General features: G+C 42.2%; 1 protein-coding gene across 3 annotated transcripts in view; it reads right to left on the bottom strand.

Annotated features, from left to right (window-relative positions):
• Positions 1-2,579: 2,579 nt before the first annotated feature.
• VDAC1 (voltage dependent anion channel 1) overlaps positions 2,580-20,471 on the bottom strand; it is a 31,795-nt gene continuing 13,903 nt past the window's right edge. For all 3 annotated transcript variants that reach the window (XM_023738991.1, XM_004384721.2, XM_023738990.1), the window contains exons 6-9: positions 12,462-12,689; positions 6,816-6,966; positions 4,585-4,642; positions 2,580-3,567 (exon numbers count right to left, since the gene is read on the bottom strand). In XM_023738991.1, coding sequence (XP_023594759.1) covers positions 3,476-3,567; positions 4,585-4,642; positions 6,816-6,966; positions 12,462-12,689 — 529 coding nt within the window. In that variant the 3' untranslated portion in view covers positions 2,580-3,475. The remainder of the gene's footprint in view (positions 3,568-4,584; positions 4,643-6,815; positions 6,967-12,461; positions 12,690-20,471) is intronic.

Here is a 20,471-nt window from a genome sequence, read left to right as displayed (position 1 = left end):
AGAGGGTCCTGGACAGAGCTGGAGAAAAATGTAGAACAAAATTCTAACACAAAAAAAGACCAGACTTACTGGCCTGACAGAGACTGGAGAAACCCCGAGAGTATGGCCCCCGGACACCCTTTTAGCTCAGTAATGAAGTCACTCCCGAGGTTCACCCTTCAGCCAAAGATTAGACAGCCCTATAAAACAAAACAAGTCTAATGGGGCACAACAGTCCAGGGACAAGGACTAGAAGGCAGGAGGGGACAGGAAAGCTGGTAATAGGGAACCCAAGGTTAAGAAGGAAGAATATTGACATGTCGTGGGGTTGTAAACCATTGTCATAAAGCAATATGTGTACTAAGTGTTTAATGAGAAACTATTGGTTCTGTAAACCTTCATCTAAAGTACAATAAAAATAGAAATAAAACAGCCAAAGGGGAGAAAAAATTTTTTTAGTTAAATGCATACAATGGTTCATAATAACGAACGTGCACACAGCTTCGTGACACTCATGAAAACACTGCACGGTTTGGAAGTGTCAAGTGTTCTATATGCATAGAAAGGTAAAATATATACTATATACTAAGACAAACATTTGACTAACTGATGCTAAATAAGAACCGCATGGACCTGTTCCGACTTACCTACAAATTCTACTTAAAGACAGACTTAGGAACGGATCTCACTGTAACCTGGGGACTGCCTGTATATGAAATTCAAATTTAGAAACTTCCAGTAAGTTCACTTTGGGCCTTGGCACAATTCTTCAGTCTGTGTGCATGCTCCGTGAATGTTTCCTTAATAAACATCTATAGGCTTCAATTCATAAAAGTTCTATTTGATCAATTTTCGGGAAAATCAGCATGGCATAAAGCAAAATATTTATTGTACCCACAGCTTCACCACTCTGGTCTCAGAAAATTGCTGCTATCCCCAAAACAGAGACACAGCTGAGCTGCCTCTAAAGAGAGAAGGGCCTATGTTCTACTCCTGACTCTGGTTTCCCCATAAAATTTATCTGGCCCTGGTGACAGCTCAGAAACACACATACTCTGTGTTGTTGAGAAAACTAAGAGATCATTCATCTGCTCATTTCCCCAAGCCCAGATATACTGAATGGTGCCTTTATTGCAAACCTTCCAAGTTAGCCAGGGTACAAAGTCCTCCCAAGAAGTCCCCCTAGAGCTTTTCCTTCTTCACAGAAGGGGGCTGAGGAGATGACTGGGGTTGGGAGGTGTGCAGAAACCACCAGTTTAACCAGTAAGCCTCTCAATCCTAGCTTTGGCTTGGAGATTGGTTCAGACTTAAACAGGGCTTTTTCTGTACTTAACACACCTTTAATACTTTCTTTCAATTCTTTGTCCACTTTGACCTTTGTCCCCACACCAGAGTGTCTCGATTCTTTTAACTGGTGAGCTATCATGAATTTAAGGCATTGAGGACTTTTGTACAATGATATTCCAACATGCTATATATAACAGGGAGACAATAAGTAACTGGGGAGGGAAATACTCCCTCATATTCAAAGGGCGCTTTATACATTCCGAGATACATGTTATGCTGTACCTGGCATCTGACTGGATGTATCCAGCACCCTCTACATGCCAAAATCTCTGGACAAATTCAACAAAGTTCAAATGATTCTCTTGGGAGTATCTGTAGGTTCTGACAAACCTTATGAAGGCAGTATGTCAAATACTGAGGCCAGCAGTTCTTGAGTGATTACAGAAAACTGCTCAATCTGTTTTGAATTGTCACTTTCAAACACCCCAAAAAAATTCTGCCTAAAAATGTCATTGAATGGAAAAAAAAATTCATATTTGTTGAAGATGGACGACGGGCTATGTAGTTTGTTATACTACTGTTTGAATTTTCTGCAATCAAGTTATGAACTGATTTTTCAGTAGACTGCTAGGCCTTTCTTCCGAGGCACCTCTGGGTGGACTTGAACTGCCAACATTTCAGCTAGCATCCAAGAACATTAACCATCTGCACCACCCAGAGACTCAACTCCTGTGATTAGATTATCATGGCAGTTGACTTCAAGAAAGGAAAATTATCTTTGGTGGCCTGACCTAATCAAGTGAACCTTAAAAGAGTCAGGGGCTCTTCCTGGAAAAGATTCCAAGTTATATCCCTGAGAGGAATACAGCTTAGGAAGCTTTTCTATTCCTGGCTCTAGAGATGGAGGAGACCACACAGCAAGGAATACAGGTGGCCTCTAGGAGCTGAGAGTGGCCCTCTGCTAACCAGCAAGAAAATGAGGACCTTCATCTGACAACAGAAAGGAACTAAATTCTGCCACAATCATGTGAGCCTGAAAGAGGACCCTGAGCTCCACGAGAAAGCAGTTGGTTGATACCCTGCTATCAGCATGGTGAGAACTGAGCAGAGAACCCAGCCACACCATGACATACAGAAATGTGAAATAAATGAGGGTTGTTTTAAGCTGCTAAATTTGTGGTAATTTGTTATGCAGCAATAAAACCCATACCGTTGCCATCTAGTCAATTCCGACTCACAATATAAAAGTAATAATCTATAATACACACATACAGCAAGAGGCCAAAGAACAAATCAAAACAAAATGTCGAGTTTCCTTTATTTGCATTTTTATTAATAAAGACAACAGAAGAAGGATGAGGTTTCAATATTTTATTCAAGTTTGAAGTGATGTTAATTACAGCATTTGAAGGGGAGGATCTAATTCCACACAAAAATGGAAGACTCTAAAATGTACCCATTGAACTGCTGAAAAATAAATTGAGTGGTGAATACAACACAAGTCCATTTTAGATTCTGAGTGTTGTCGCCATGTAATTACAGTCACACAGACCCTTCCCAGCTTGCAGCTGGAGCTGTTGGAAGCTATTTCATACTCTGGTGCAAGGGCACAAAACCACATCATGAGAGGGATTTAAAGTCCTGAATTATTGGCTTCATCACATCCACCCTCTCCACCCCAAAATGGCACAAAAAAAAAAAAGCTACCATACCCAGCAGACTACTTTTGGTGTAAAAGAGGTGATGGACTGGGGTGGAAACAGGTCATGAACATCTGTCTAAAAAAAGTCCCTTTCAGATGAGTTTGTACACACCATCAAGCAATGAGCTTCTCCTCTGTTAGGTTTAGGAAAGCAAGGTTCAATTCTCAGGAAGTCACAATTTCATTCATTTACTCAATATGAATTTACAAAGTGCCTACACATTATCAGCTTCCACGCGTAGCCATTTCTAGATAAAAAAGAAACCTCACATCTCTAGAGGGGCGAGCAAGCTCCCTCAAAGTCTACAGCTGAAAGGATCTTTTTGGAATTGGGTTTCTTCTGTACCTCTGAAAGGGTAACACTTTAAAGCTGAATCATCTTTAACCTGGAGATCTAACATGATATTTAGCGATACTTGCATCCCAGACATACAACATTAAAAGGTACACTAAAATTCTGAAGGTAGCTATGCTGCAAAATAGTTTAAATGATTGTACAGTATTCATTTATGCTTGAAATTCCAGTCCTAGACCAAGCTTGTGGCCACCGGCGTTGACATTCTTGCCATCCAGCAGAGCTGACAGCGTCAGTTTAATACCTGCAGGGGGAAAATCCAGGGAGAGGAAAGCGGGAGGGACGGAGGAAAGAAAAGAAAGGTTAACATATGAGGGACGCTGAAGCACACTGGCAAAACCACACCGAATTCAGAACCTCATTCTAGGTGTGCTCAGCAGCAGCAAGACCACCTGGCACTTCAATCCTTACTACTTAACATGAGCCAACAGGTATCCTACAGTGAGCTTATAAAACAACTGTAATTATTATTCCACAGACAAGAGAGTCTATCCAAACCTACTTCGGAGAACCCACTTTCCACTTCCCTCTCATCGCCCCTTGCCACAACTCATCTCTCTACCACTGGAACCATTGAGTAAGCTTCTTCAGCAACTTCCCCTTGAAACAAAAATCCTGAATCAGACCCTGAGGTCTTACACTCATGTTCACAATGTGCACCCACATACACAGTGTGTACACCCACATACATAGTGTGTACACCCACACACAAATGCACATGCACACAACTTACTGATATTTTGCCTAGAGTAACTTGATTCTAACATCATGTAATCTTACACTTCCAGTGTTCAAAGGCCCGACTTGACCAAAATAACCCCAAGGTGGCATTATCTCCTGAAGCTCTAATGCACCATGGAGTGGCCTAGCAGACTATGTAGAGGAAACCTACGAACCAGTTTTCCTATTCTTTAACCTTTTTAAATTGGGAATGATCTATGGGCCAGTTTTGGGAACCGCTGAAAAGAAGTAGAAGGCATTCTGTGCACACTGGAAAAAAGGAAATGGAAAAAAATAGACAAAAATGTGATACATATTAGATTTGGCTCTCCCCCCACCTCCCATTTACTACTTTTTATATTCTCTAAGTGTTTGCTAATGACCCTGCACTCCTTTATAATACTTAATTATAAAACTTCATATACACTCATTTACAATGTACTATAACATGCATTTTATAAGCAATAACATAAATCAGCAAACCGACACCACAATTTTTTCTGAAGACAAAGAACTGATTTCACACACAGTGAACACGTACCTGGCTTTAGGGTCTGAGTGTATCCTAAACCTATCAGGCTGGAGTTGTTCACTTTCGCCTAGTCAGGGGAAAGATAAGAGAGTGAAAATGTTCAGTATTTCACATGTCCCATCTCCAAAATGAACAACAGTTCTTTAACCAGCCGTCTCTGGACTTCAGAATCAAATTATGTTTTTTCATGATCACCTCCTTGCTTATGGGATTCACCAAATCAGTATGAAATGTATCAAATTTAGGAGCTGGATCTCAGAAAGGAAACTCAAAGAACCAGTCCATTTTCAAATGTTTATGCTTTTACACCAAGACAATTTTCAACTAAAAGGAAATCATTATTTACATTTGATTTCTGGAGGTATGAATGTCCGACCCCGTTTATACTGAGCAGGTTTGTACTTAAGTTACAGCAGGTGAGAACACTTTCATTTCGGGTCAGAGAGAGAAGGTTCAAAAACACTTCCTTATATGAACGATTCCTTTAAGATCTATTTGTTGGGATGAAGGAAATCAGAGCAAACGCCAGCCTGGGTATTGAGGCTTTTTAAGGTGGAGCATGGTTAGGATTTTCTCTTCATGAACAAGAGAAGTAAAAATCATACTGAAATGAAGATGGTTCAGCATGAACAAATCTGAATTTAAATTTATATTAGAACAAAGAATGATCTAGCCAGCCAATCATTTAAATTTCAGCAATACTGAATGTTAAGCTCAATGAAGCAGTTGAGCTGATAATAATTTTGCCCTCGCTCCTCTCCCTGGGTAGTAGGAAAACCAGGGCTTCCCCCTTTATGGTTAAATTAAAAGGGTAGGAGCGGAGCAAGCTTAGACCATGAGAATGCCAAGTCCCAAGAGACATTGGGGCTGCTAAGGTACCTGTTTTCCTGCTCAAATGAGGTTTTGAGATCTGACCTCCCCTGTAAGAAAGAGCAATGCAGGGGGAAGAATGGCCTCCCAGGAGCCAGTACCCCCTCCAGCTGTTCCTTTCGGCTCATCCCATCCAAATAGAGGACATTTTCCCCTGGTACTTTAGTGCCTAATGTTAAGGGAGCCTAATTCAGTTCCCAGCTTAGGAGACTTGAAATGGGCTGTCCATAAATTACACAAACCAGCCCATAAACCATTCTTTGACACCGTGATTTCCTCATTTCACCCTAAAAGAGGTACTTCCTGCACTCCCTATGACAACAGAGATGAGCTCGACAGGATATATTGCAAAAATTGTGCAGCAACCCAAAGGCTCATGAACAATGCTCACGGTCTGCAAGATAAGATGCCAACTGCCCACTGCCAGGGCCCGATTTCTTTATATGCAATGCAGGAGCTGGGCAAGACAATGAAAAATGGGGGAGGGGAAGGTGTGTGAACATTTAAAATCTTAGGTTTCAGGGTATCCCTCTTTACAGTAAGTCTGCGTTACGGAACAACAACAAAAAAAACTAAACCACTGTCGACTTGATTCTGACTCACGGCAAACCCATATGTGCGTAATAGAACTGCTCCATAGGGTTTTCAAGGCTGTTACCTTTTGGAAGAAGATTGCCAGGCCTTTTTTCAGAGGAGCCTCTGGGTGGGTTTGAACCACTAACCTTTCAGTGAGTAGTCAAGTGCTCAACATTTTGCACCACCCAGGCACTTGCATTACGGAACAGTGACTGGTTAAAAGGAAGAGGCTCAAGAGCAAGCCAGTCTGGTCAAATCCAGGCCCCAGCACTTACCAGTTGTGTGCCTTTGGGCAAGTTACTCAACATCTCTAAGCTTTCATTTCTTCATCTGCAAAAATGGAGATGTCTAGGGGGGAGCGTAAGCACCAACCTCAAATGGGTTGTTGCTATGAAGATATGGTATTTTTATGCAAATAATGCACGCCTTCTACATTTGTTTGCCAAAGGCACTCTCACCTCAATGAGGTATCTTCATGTTGCTGTAAAAAATTAGCATATCGCACTTACAAAAACACCTTGTGGGGGGCACGGCAGGCAAACAAACGTAGAAGGCACATGTTATTTGTGTAAAAATATGGTAAGTACAATAATCCACATATAATGAGCTCAGCAGCACAGGTGCCTGGCATACACTGTACGTACTATCACTATTATGTTTTATTCATTTTGAACTCTTTTCATAGTGAAATAACCTTTAAGCCAAAGCACGAACTCCAACAATCCTGAAGGATTCCAACCTCAGGATCAGGTGGGTCCCATTCCCTGTGAGATGCATGACCCACAGGTACCCACCGAGAAGGAGGCATCAGGGTCGATCTGATACTTGGCTGCTATTCCAAAGCGAGTGTTACTATTTCCTGCTGTCCAGGCGAGATTGACAGCAGTCTCCAACTTCTTGTTCACCTTCTGGTAAATGGAGCCGCCAAACTCTGTCCCATCGTTCCTGCAACCAAGCACAATTCAAATGACAAGCTGCCCAGGGAGGCGACAGGAGCCCGAGCAGAGCTGCCCACGCCGAACAGAGGGCAGGGATACTTGTAAGTGGACTGAACTGAACACTGGTATTGAGAAGGCCAAAAGTTCGCCAAATCTGATAAAACAGGTAGGAAATTATAGAAAGCCTGATAGGAATGGAACCAATACCAGAGCTGCGAAGGTTCACAGGAACTCACAAAGACAGCCCAACTACTCTGAGAAATAATTTTTCTTTTGAACTCTGCATGGTTCTTGTAATGCACTATGACAACAGTTACTGATTATCTATGTTCTCAGTTAAGACACATATACCTAAAATACAGCTATTTATATTGCCTCTAAAATTATCCTAATGCAAATGTCCTTCAGCAAGAGCTGGATGTAGCTAATTTTAATTCCAAATTCTATTATGTCAATTAATAAATATAACCTTATAGAATTTAGGATTAATTTCTGTATGAATTTATATTGCATTTCTACTACTCAAGTCTCAAAGAACTTGAAGTTTGCTTCCAAAATATTCTTTGAAACAGAGGTAGTAATGGGTATTGAGTTTCTATTTGGGGTGATGTCATGGATTGAACTGTGTCCCCAAAAAATATCTGTCAACTTGGCTAGGTCATGATTCCCAGTATTGTGTGATTGTTCACCATTTTGTCATCTGATTTGACTTTCCTATCTGTTATAAATCCTACCTCTATTATGTCAATGCAGTGGGATTAGCGGCAGTTATGTTAACGAGGCAGGACTCAATCTACAAGATTAGGTTGTGTCTTAAGCCAATCTTTTTGACATATAAAAGAGAAAAGTGAACAGAGAGACATGGGAACCTCCTACCACCAAGAAAGCAGAACTGGGAGCAGAGCATGTCCTTTAGACCTAGGGTTCCTGAGCTGAGAAGCTCCTAATCCAGGGGAAGACTGATGACAAGGACCTTCCTCCAGAGCCAGCAGAGAGAGAAAGTCTTCCCCTGGAGTTGACACCCTGAATTTGGACTTCTAGCCTACTGGACTGTGGGAGAATAAACTTCTATTTGTTGAAGCCACTCACTTGTGGTATTTCTGTTTTAGCAGCACTAGATGACTAAGACAGGTGATGAAAAAGTTTTGGAAATAGATAGTGGTGACAGTTGGACAACACTGTGAATGTAATGTCACTGAATTATACACTTAAAAATGGTTAAAATGGCAAACTTTATAGTACATCAGAAGCAACAACTAAGGCACTGTGGGATTATGAGTGATTACTTTTTTGGGCTGGTAATGTTATTACTTTTATAAATGATTTTTTTCATAAAAATGGTTAAGGGGAAGCAAAGGAGAACACAGAGACGGAGAGAAAGGCTGGGCCACTCATGTTCCACAGAAGGCAGATTATAGCCTTTAACACCACCAGCAGCTGGCAGGGATACTAGATATGATCCAGGCCCTTGGAGGAGCAGCAATAACAAAAACGCTTAACCCACAATTCACACTGGTCCACCTGTGCACGCTGTTGATCCATGCTGTGACATCTAAGGTCCTGGTAGGGTTTGAAAAGGGACTTTCTAGTTATATTATAAAACGTCTCTAGCTTTCAAAAAAGGAAGGAAACCCTAGCTGGTCACATTCCTTCCTTTCTTCCAAACACACCATACTGACTCCTTCTGCTGGGAATACTGCCTTCCTCTCCCTGGTCATCCAAACCCTTCTCTTCAGGGCTCTGCTCAAGCTTTCAGAATTTTGATTTCTTTCCTACCCAACTGAGCCTGCAGAACAGTCTGTACAGGCTTGTGTGGTCACTGCCACCCCAAAAAAAAGTATACGAACAGCTCAGAGAGTCTATACCTTCTCCTTCTCTCCCGCCTGGCGTCTGCACAGATCATTACCATTACTTGTTTTTGGACTGCTGTTTATATGCATGGTGCATATTGATGCCTGGTCAGAAGCAATCCTTCCCCAAGGAGGGAACCACTGAAAACAGAAATGGTTAAAGTGGCTGCCATAGGGATATGAGATAAAGAGGATGAGGAAAAAACCATTGCTTTTCATAAGCCCTTTGGTACTATTTGCCCTGGTGGCACAGTGGTTAAGAGTTCAGCTGCAAACCAAAAGGTTGGCAGTTCAAACCCACCAGCTGCTCCTTGGAAACCCTATGAGGCAGTTCTCCTCTGTCCTATAGGGTCACTATGAGTCGAATCGACTCAACAGCTATGGGTTTGGTTTTGGTACTACCTGATTTTACAACCACGGGTGTGGATTCCTTTGAAAAAATTTAAGAAGAAAAATTTTAATCCTGCAGTTAAAAAAAAAAGAAATATGCATCCTCCTTGCATCATTTGGTCTACAAACCTGCCTACAACCTCTCATTTTTATCGTAAAATAACAATGTCAAAGTTCTGCCTTATCATTTTGGGTGTTTCCAACGGAAACTGCAAGGCAGAGCCCACGTGCTTTGGAATCCAGCAAAGGGCTAAAAACTCACTACCCGAAGAATAAATTGTTGCTGTTTCATTATAAAATCTGCTCTTCACCAATACACTCTTCCTGAAGCAGATGCTCATCAAATACATTCTAAGTTCTTAAGCTTTTCCCTGAAATCCAGCCAAACAGACACTGTGCTTCCAGAAAGCACAGGGAGAGACCAGGCACTGCCTGATTCACAGGTGGTGCCATAGGAAAAGCAGGGAATCCTGTCTTCTTCAGGAAGGCAATGCACACTACAAAAAGCCAATTTGTCAAAAGTAACAGTTGCTCAGATTTTTGAGTGATTTTAGTATGACAACACTTGTCTTAGGCTGGGTTCTACAGAAAGGCAAAACCAGTGAAGCATATGTATACATATATAGAGAGAGAGATTTATTTCAAGGAAATGGCTTATGTGTTTGTAGAGGCTGGCAAGTCCCAAGTCTGTAGGTCCGGCATTAGGCTGGAAGATTCTCCTGACTCATGTAGCTGCAGGGGCTGACAAACTCAAGATTGGCAGGTCAGACAGCAGGCCACTGTCTCACGGGCTTCGGACGCTGACAAATCCAAGATCAGCAGGTAATATGGCAAGCTGCTGACTCACAGGCTGCAGAGGTCAACGAATCCCAAGATCGGCAGGCAATACGGCAGGCCACCAACTCAAGTCCCAAGAACCAAACGTCAGATGATGATGAACTAGACGCAGGATCCAGAGCGAGCAAAAGCCAGCAAGCTTTGCCAGAACATCCATATATATTGAATACAGGCCACACCCCTGAGGAAACTCCCCTTACAACTGATTGGCTGATCACATCAGATCACATCATGGAGGATGACTACATCGTTACATAACTGCCAAACGACTGAGAATCATGGCCCAGCCAAGCTGACATATAACCCTAATCATCACAATACTCAAATGGGGAAACTTTCTTGGGCTTAAATGTGTTTACAAAGAAAGTTCAGATTTCTCAGTATATTCTAAAACCAGCACACTGCCTTCCTATACCGAGCTCTCAAAGGTATAAACAGAGGAAACTAACTCATTGTTCAAATACATCTATATAAAGCACAAAGACCTTCTGTTATACATCTGGGCCTCTGCAAACTCCAGGGCAGCCCAGATTAGTCCAGCCAGTTGCCTCCATGCCATTTTCAAAGATAAATCCTGTCCAAACCAGAAAACCAGTTGCTGTCAAGTCAATTCCAACTCATGGTGATCCCATATGTTCCAAGTAAAACTGCACTTCATAGGGTTTTCAATGGCTGTGACATTTCAGATGTAGATCACCATGCCTTTCTTCTGAGGCACCTCTGTGTGAACTCGAACCTCCAAACTTCCGGTTAGCAGCCAACCACTGAACCTTCTGCCACTCAGGGACTGCTAAATCCTGTCCACTTATTACTTATTGAAAATCGTGGCGCTCCAGGTGATAGCTAACAACTCCGCCTAGAACTAGCGCCAATTTCCAATTCTAAACCAAGGAGAAACTTCCCATTCTAGTCAGAATTCTAAATTTAAAAACTCTTCTATGTTTGTAATATTTTTTCTATAACATTTTTTATTAGTTACCTTTTTTTTATTAACATACATTAATTGAGCTTTTCGGGTGTCCATGTCTATGGATTTTAACATGCACAGATTCATGAGTTTACCACCACAATCAGGACACAGAACAGTTCCATCACCCCTAAAAAACTCCCTTGTGCTACCCCTTTGCAGTCACACCTTCCCAGCTCCTCTGGCAACTGCCAATATGTCCTCCATCTGAGAGTTTTCCTATGACTTTTTAGTTTCAAAAGATGCAAAATTTGTTATTAATTATAGAAATTCCTCAAAAAATTTTATTAATGGAAAATTATTAATTTAAAGGCTAATGCCATTTCCTTGTCATAAATTTAAGAAGTCACTTCTTTAGTGACGTCTAGCGGGAAGAAAGAAAATATACTTGGTAGAGTTGTACCCCATTTGTGACACAGGTTATTTCCCCATATCTACAGAATGTTTATGGATGAAGTTTTTGTTTCCCTTAACCTCAATTATCACTCTACTTCAATTCCCAAGTCTGAATACAAGAGGCTCCATCAAAATCTAACCTGTAATTTTTTCTCCTCCGTTCACCATACAGTCAATAAACTTTTAAATGTCCCACCATGCAAGGAAGACACTTTGTATTTAATTGAGATAATCACCTCCTAATTTATCTACAATATCTACATTTCATTAAGTCCAGCAAGCTGACTGCTATGGATTGAATTGTCTCCCAAAAACATATGTTGTAAATTCTAACCTCTATGCCTGTAGTCATAATCCCATTGGGAATGGGTGGTCTTTGTTACGTTAATGTGACAGGATTATTGTAGGGTGTATCTTGAGTCAATCTCTTTTGAGATATGAAAGAGATTAAACAAGCTAGCGAGGAAAGCAGAGATGGGGGAAAATAGATGCCAAGCCACATGGAGACCTCTAAGGAACCAGGAAGCAGAAGATGAAGAGACAAGGACCTTCCCCCAGAGCTGACAGACAGAGAAAGCCTTCCCCTAGAGCTGGCACTCTAAATTTGGACTTCTAGCCTCCTCAACTGTGAGAAAATAAATTTCTGTTTGTTAAAGTCACCCACTTGTGGTATTTCTGTTATAGTTGCACTAGATGACTAAGACACTGATCCTCAGATGTTATACAGAGACAGAGCTGCACCTTTTTTTTTCCTCCCATTTTGTTAACTGAAAATAAAAAGACCCCAGTGTCCAGAAAGCTGCGTGGAAAGGACTCTGCTCTGGACCGACACCACGCCCTTCCTATAATTCATTAGTCATTCTGTGCACCAATGACCATACTTAACTGTTCATAGACTAGAAAGAAGTAAGACACTTCAGCAGTGGGTGGGTAGGTGGGAAACTGAAAAATATTAAAGGCCATTTGACTTACTTACTTTACAGTTATTAAAAATTGAGCTTAGAACAAAATAATGAAAAGCAATTCCCCTACCCATACATTCACACACACAGAAACACTTACACATTAGTGTGAAGCTGGAATTCATCAGTCTTGTAGCCAACTGCAAAGTTGCTCTGGGTCACGCGGGACTTGGCGGTCTCAAAGTTCATCTGGTAGCCCGCCAGCCAGCCCTCATAACCCAGCACCACAGCACCCCGGATGGAAGGCCCGGCGATGTCAAAATCCACGTCGCAGCCCAGGTTGATGTGCTCTCGCTTATACCCTGTCTTGATTTTAGCATTTTTTTTCCTGAAAAAAAGCGAATAGTATTAAAATTAGAAGTTAACTCACCTTGGGACAATCATGCCAAGAAATGTACTTTACAAAAAAAAAAAAAAAAAAAATCCCAGTTTAAAGAAACGGGGCAGGGGCAGGGTGGCAAAGTCAGAGCCCCAGCTCTCCCAAGTAGACACTGTGCCACAGTGGGCAAGAAGACACAAGTGTTCTTCAATTGGAATCCAGTTTGTAGAAATGCTGCAATAACAAAGTGACAACACAGGTAGGAAAAGCTTGAAAAAGAAGCATTAATTTTTTTTTTTTCTTTTTTTACTATCCTCTCCTTATGCTTAAAGCACAGCGTAACAGACATTTATTAGGCAGAGAGCCACCATGGAATTATGAAACACATGCATCTTTGCTATTTTCCAAATCTATGGAAAAGATGTATCTGCCATGAAGGCAGCCACCTAAACAGCAGCTTTTAAGGAGACGGTCATCATCTTACTTTATAGCTTACCCAGTAAGCAAATAAACAAATACTAGATCCCTCCAAGTGAATACACCAGTGAGACGGCTTTCAATTTGGTACTCAGGAGACCTCAATGCATATATATTTCAGAACTGGGCACTGGTGTGGAACCTGGGGCTCGCAGTTACGGGGCCAGGAAGTCCTGTCTGACCCAAGAAGACCCCAGGCCCAGCTTGCTGGTCCCAAATTTGAGTAAATGACCTGTCCAGTGCCTCCCTTGCCTAAGGCTGGGGCCCAGCTTTCCTAATTAAGTAAGGGTAGGTAAGTCGTGCCATTTGCAAATATATTATCACCACATCTTTTACCAAAAGTAAAAGCTGGACAACAAGAGCACATCTATCAAATAAAATGTGGCCTATTTTCATCTGATTGTTCCTGTCATTCAGCTACAAAATGGACAGCTCCCACAGCAAGCAGCACGCCCAGCAGAGACTGCACGAGGAACCGCATCTGCTCAGAGGCCCAGGAAGACACACGGCGAGCTTCATTCACACTGAGAGTAAAGCTTCATCTCCAGCACTGGGTTCTAAATACCACTCCCTCCTAAAAGGAACCAGTGCTTCTTGGAAAAATGGCTAACTGCAGATCTGGGACAGGAAATGTACAAGGTGATACTGAAACATCAATCAAAGCTAACAAAGACTACTGAGGCTGGTCAAGAAGACTTAGGAGCTAACCTGCAGAGGCTCCCAGGAGCTTCAGAGGTGGGACAATTTGAGCATCAATAAAAATAACATCAGCAATGGACTGAAATGCATCTAATATGTTTAAATTCATCAATTCACAACAACACTCAGAACACACACATAGTCAGGTTCAGAAGACTAAAGAGTCAACTTGTTATTTTGAAAACCGTAAATAAAAAAATAAACTTTTATTCTACCTTTCCTATACTAACTATACTTCAAGGTTACCAAACAGTTGATGAGAGGTTTCTCTTTATTGAAATAGTACAGCTAATAAATGAAGAAAAAATGATAAAATTGGAATTATCAACTCTTTTGCAGTTCCTAACGAGTATTAAGAGTGGCACTGCCCACTGCCATCAAGGTGATTCGACTCATAGCGACCCTATAGGACAGTCAAACTGCCCCTAGGGTTTCCAAGGCTGTGATCTTTACGGAAGCAGGCTGCCACACCTTTCTCCCATGAAGCAGCTGGTGGGCTTGAATCATCGACCTTTTGGCTGCTAAGCCGAGCACTTTAACTCCAAAACCACCAGGGCTCTTTAGAGTGACACTAGTATCATACAAAGAGACAACTAGGCCTTATAACGCATCCCAACAGAGGCATATAATACCACCCATAAAGTATTCTGCCTCCCTCCCAAATGGAATGTAAACATGATGATGCCTCTAGACTCACCAATTCACAGGAAATATTGGGGACACGGGAACAAATTAAATGACACCAGAGAGAGACAATCATCAAAATTTAGTCTGGTGTAACTTTTATAGGACAAATGATCCAATTTCCTCAACAAACAAACTGCAATGGAAAAAAAAAAAGAGGGAGGCGGATTCTAAAAACAGAGTAATTTAGGAGACCTACGGACCAACTGCAAAGTATGGACAATTTTTGATTCTGTAAGAAAACCCATGAAACAATCAAAATTTGAACAGACTAGAGATCTGACAATATTAAGAGTTATTATTAATTTTTTTTCAATGTGATGATACTGTGGTTATGCTTTTTTAAAAAGGAATCTTACCATTTAAAGACATGCTAAAAGGTTTACAGGTGAAATTATGTGCTGTTATTTACCTAAAAATAATATGGGGTAGGGGTAGGGGAAGAGTATAGATGTATAAATAAAACCAGATTGCTGTGGGCTGATAATTTTAAAGCCGGGTGACGGGAAGATGTCATATGACATCTTCCCATCACCCATCACTTCTCTGCATACTTTTATAAGTTTGAAATTTTCCAAAATAAAAAACCAAAACTTCACGATTATACCCTTCATGTCCTCAATAAGACAAGGCTTTTGGAAGTCACAGTTGAAAATAAAGCTAACACCCTTCCCAAGTTACAAAGAAACTTTGCACTTTGGGGCCTCAATTTCATTCAAGTTACTTCTGCGCATTTTGGCAATCTTAGAAGAGAAGGAGAAGCATCCAAACAAATTCTCTCTGGTAAGAAAAACTCCACATGAACCTATCTTGATCTGCTTGCTCTTTGGGGAAAGGAATCTGGGTTTTGGCCAAGTGTCCGACTGGCACCAATCTGGGTGGGGTGATGGTGAGACAGCTGTTCATAGGCAGACATTTAGAAAAGAGAGGGCAGACCAAGAAATGTACAAATCAGGCAGATAAAAAGCTTCTGTTGACCACAAGGTTTGACAAGCCCCAGTGGCAGGGCCTATGACTGGTAGCATGCACCAGCCACACCTGATGGTTTACATGGCACCTCCACACATTGTCTCACTCGATTCTGGCCGGGGGCCCATGGTTGCCAAGAGCCTGGGGCAGTGCTGGGGCAGTGGATCAGGTTTCTCCCCAGGTTTCTGCTCTTTCTAATGCAGCACACCACATCTTTAGAGAAAGTCCTCTTAAAGAGAGTACTGGGATTTTATTTAAGCTACGTTAACAGTGGTGCTAATTTGACAAGCTCCCAAGAGAGGTATGACTGATCCGCGGTTAACAAGCTAGCATTATCTGTAGTGAGACACTCAGAGTGGGAGCTAGTCTCAAGATGACGTCTGCAGCCTCATCCAGGTATGGTCTACGCTCAGCTCACTCTGGAGCCGGGATGCTTTCCCAGGCTACGCTGGAAGTCACTTGGAAAGCCAGCTTTCATTTCCAGTCTCCCTCAAGAGTCACAAAACTTTTCTCAAATACCCAGTAGCAATGTGTGCACCTAGCACCCACAATCTTGGTTTCTAAACACCATTCTCCAATAAAAAGAACCAGGCTTCCTTGGAGAAATGGCTGATAGCAAGACTGGGAAAGGCAAGTATAGATGAGCCTGGTACATCTTCTCAAACCAGAAATAAAGTGTTCAAAAAACAATGAGGGCTTGTCAAAAGCACACAGGATATCAACTTGAAGGAAACTCCCAGTGGCCATATCTAGGGCAATTTAAGCAACAAAAGAAATAATGGTAATACTGGATTATAACCTGTAGAATAAATGTCTATAAATCCATGCTGACATAAATAATTGATTAAATAAATAAATGGGGGAGAAGAGACAGCTTTTTCTTACAGTAAAACACCAACAAATAAATGTAGAAGGAATGTTGGGAACAGAAAATCACCATTTGCCAAACGTAATTGTTGCAGGCAAAAATCATCAATGGATGTGAGCCAAAGTATGATGATAAACAGAATACTGGCATAGTATCAAAGTATCTCCCCACAAAATACTTGTTAATTATAAAGAGATAAACACTCGCTCTACAGTGGAGAAACCTGGCAGATACCACCTTAACCAAGCAAAGTTAATATCACCAGTAATGAGGCATGTTAACATACACCTCCCAATATTCTGCACCAAGAAGGATGCAGCACAACATCACTGTTGCCACGAATGCACAACCTGAATTTAACCATGAGGAAACACCAGACAAATCCAAATTGGCCAATATTCTTCAAAAATGTCAAGGTCATTGTCATAGATTGAACTGTGTTCCCCAAAAATGTGTCTGCTTGGCTAGGCCATGAGTCCCAGTATTATGTGATTGACTACCATTTTGTCATCTAATGTGATTTTCCTATGTATTGTAAATCCTATCTCTATGATGTTAATGAGGTGGGATTAGTGACAGTTATGTTAATGAGGCAGGACTCAATCTACAAGACTAGGTTGTGTTTTAAATCAATCTCTTCTGAGATATAAAGAAGAGAAGCAAGCAGAGACTGAGGGACTTCATACCACCAAGAAACAAGAGCCAGGATAAAACACATCCTTGGATCCAGGGTCCCTGCACTGAGAAGCTCCTTGACCAGGGAAGATTGATGACAAGGACCTTCCCCTAGACCCGACAGAGACAGAAAGCCTTCCCCTGAAGCTGGCACCCTGAATTCAGACTTCTAGCCTCCTAGACTTTAAGAGACTAAATTTCTCTTTGTTAAAACCATCCACTTGCAGTATTTCTGTTATAGCAGCAGTAGATGACTAAGACAGCATTTGCTACCAAAAGTAGGGTGCTGCTCTAACAGATACCTAAAATGTGGAAGTGGTTTTGAAACTGTGAATGGATAGAGGCTGGAAGAGTTTTAAAGTGCCTAATAGTAAGCGCCTAGATGGTCTTGAAGAGAATGTTGGTGGAATTATGGACATCAAAGACAATTCTGGTGAGGACTCAGAAGAAGAGGAGAGCTGTCACACTGGAGAATGGCACAGATGGCAGAAGCAGCAGCAGAACCAGGAGACCAGGGAGAGACAGCGCTGCAGCCAACCCACAGAGTCAAACAGCTGAGTGTCTTGGCTCAGGAGGCTTCCTGGCAGAGTGGGGTGCCTCCAAGCACTTATCAGTGGAGCAAGAGAGCTGAGTGCCTTCTGGTTGAAGTCTACTGACGGAGTAGGGTGCTTCGAGGCACTTATCAGTAGAGCTAAAGAGCTTTGGAACACTTGCCCCAGCAGGGCAGACAAGCACGGCGAGGCCCGAGGGGCCGAGACGTAAAGGAACCAGGAAGCAGAGGCCAAAGAGACAAGGAACACGGGAAGCAGAACTGCCTCAGTCTCAAAGAGTAGGGCCACGACCTCTGGGGTCTCAAAGGGTGGAGTCGCCACTCAGATGGACTAGGAGAATGGGGCCACCCAAATTCAAGGGAGCAGAGTTGCCTTTCCAATAAGCCTGGAAGACAGAACTGAAGCCCAGGGCCGAGGGGCCTCCACTCAGAATCCAGAGAGTATGGCCAATACCTACAGTCTGGAGGACAGGGCCATTGTGTAAATGGTCTCAGAAAAGAGGATTATTTTCAAGCCTTGAGGACTAATGTAATGTGTTCTGCTGACTTGCTTGGTGCCTGTTATCTCTTCTTTCCCTCCAATTTCTCCTATTTGTAATGGAAATGTCTACCTTATACCTGTTCCACCATTGTACTTTGGAAACAGATAACTTGTATTCTAGATTTCACATATGAAGAAGAACTTTTGGATTTTGGACTCGGAGTTAATTTAAGACTTTTGCTATGATATGATGGGATGAATGTGTTTTACACATGGCAAGGACATGAATTTTTGGGGGCCAAAGAGTGGAATGTCGCGGATCGAATTACAAAAACATATGTCAACTTGGCTAGGCCATGATTTCCAGTATTATGTGATTGTCCACCATGCTGTCATTTGATATGATTTTCCTATGGGTTGTAAATCCTACCTCTATGATGCTAATGAGGTGGGATTAGTGGCAGTTATGTTAATGAGGCAGGACTCAATCTACAAGATTAGGCTGTGTTTCAAATCAATCTCTTTTGAGATTTAAAAGAGAGAAACAATCAGACAGGGGGACCTCATACCACCAAGAAACAACAGCCAGGAGAACAACACATCCTTGGATCTGGGGTCCCTGTACTGAGAAGCTCCTCAACCAGGATAATATTGATGACAAAGACCTTCCCCCAGAGCCGACACTGAGAGGAAGCCTTCCTCTGGAGCTGGCACCCTGAATTCGGACTTCTAGCCTCCTAGACTGTGAGAGAATAAACTTCTGTTTGTTAAAGCCATCCACTTGTGATATTTCTGTTATGGCAGCACTAGATGACTAAGACAGTCATGAAAGACAATGAAAGAGTGAGGACATGTCCCAGATTAGAGGAGGCAAAGGAAACCTGACAACTAAATGCAATGTAGGAGACTGAACAGGATTATGGGCCAGAAATAAGACATCACTGGGACAACAGATTAGTTAATAGTATTATCCTGTTGCCGTCAAGTCAATTTCGACTCACAGCCCCTATAGGACAGAGTAGAACTGCCCCATAGGGTTTCCAAGGAGGAGCTGGTGGGTTCGAATTGCCAACCTTTTTTGGTTAGCAGCCAAGCTCTTAATCACTTCGCCACCAGGGCTCCATAATAGTATTAAAGCAACATTAATTTCCTGGTCTTGATAATTATATTAGTCATGTAAGATACTATAACATTAGGAGCAGCTGGGTAAAGGATATAAAGCAACTCTATGTACTACTTTTGCAACATTTCTGTAAGTATAAAATTATTTCAAAATAAGATTTAATTAAAAAAAAAAACTTTCCCTCTATGTATATTCCTGGAGACTCCTCTGCAAACCTGCCTGCCAAAGTTAATGGAAATCCCTTACGAATTGCAAACCTGTCAAAGTTAATGGAAACCCTTACAAAGTGTGCTATCTCAGGGCAACAGGCAAAGTCCTAGCAGCAAATTCAAGCATACGCACTTATCCTCCAGTCCCTCGCCCTATCAGAGGGTCTCTCTGGATAACTTCTCCATCATGGCAGGATGCTGGGTGGGGAGGGAAGTGGACAGGCAGGAAGGCAATGCTCCTGGCAGGAGAAACTATTGCAGAGGTGAGAACAAGAGTAAATTCAGCTCCTAGACAAGGGTATTCAGATCATCTGTAACCAAGGTATGCAAAGACCATTATCTTCCCAGAAGGCAGGAACCTTGTCTGCCCAGATCCTTATGGTCGCTCCACACCCAGCCCAGGGCCTGGACTCAGTAGACCCTCCCCTCAATAAACATTTGTTGGAAGAGAAAAAAGGAAGGAGGGAGAGAGGGAAGTAATATGGAATGATAAACGATGAAATTCAGTTCAGGCCCTTGGTCCGTTATCAGTGTGCAAAACAACATCACCAAGGTTTGAGACCCACCACTCTGAGTGGAAAAAAACAAGTGTGTTCTAGGAGGGAATGATTCCTTCTAGCCATTTTGAAAAGCCTCCAGGAGCTGAGGCAGACAACACATCATCTTACCTCCTGGCGTGTCTAACAGCCATTTATTCTGTGGCCAAAGGGGCCTGAGGCAGAAAGCGCATCTGAAGAACCACCTTGGAGTTAAACCACAGGGTTTCAATTTCCTTAAGCAGGAAGATGTGGCAAGAGCCCTCCAAGTCTGAAATATGGGGCTGCCAACAGCGACCAGTCAGCCACTCACTGTCCTATGGCCTTGGCCACTTCACACCAGCAGCCTCAATCACATGAAATGGAGCATTTATGGGCCAGAAATTCTGCAGCCTCCACAGCTGAGGCCAGGAGAACATCAGCAGGTAACACAGCACCTTGTTTCAAGGTGAACACTGGTATGAGCCCTCCATTAGAAGGAAGCTTCTTGGGGAGGGGGGTGGTAGCAATCATGGCCTGG

Source organism: Trichechus manatus, unplaced genomic scaffold (assembly GCF_000243295.1).
Source record: "Trichechus manatus latirostris isolate Lorelei unplaced genomic scaffold, TriManLat1.0 scaffold00127, whole genome shotgun sequence".
In the NCBI taxonomy this organism is placed as follows: domain Eukaryota; kingdom Metazoa; phylum Chordata; class Mammalia; order Sirenia; family Trichechidae; genus Trichechus; species Trichechus manatus.
The sequence above is the reverse complement of the archived record's forward strand: the minus strand, read 5'-3'. Positions and strand labels throughout refer to the sequence as shown.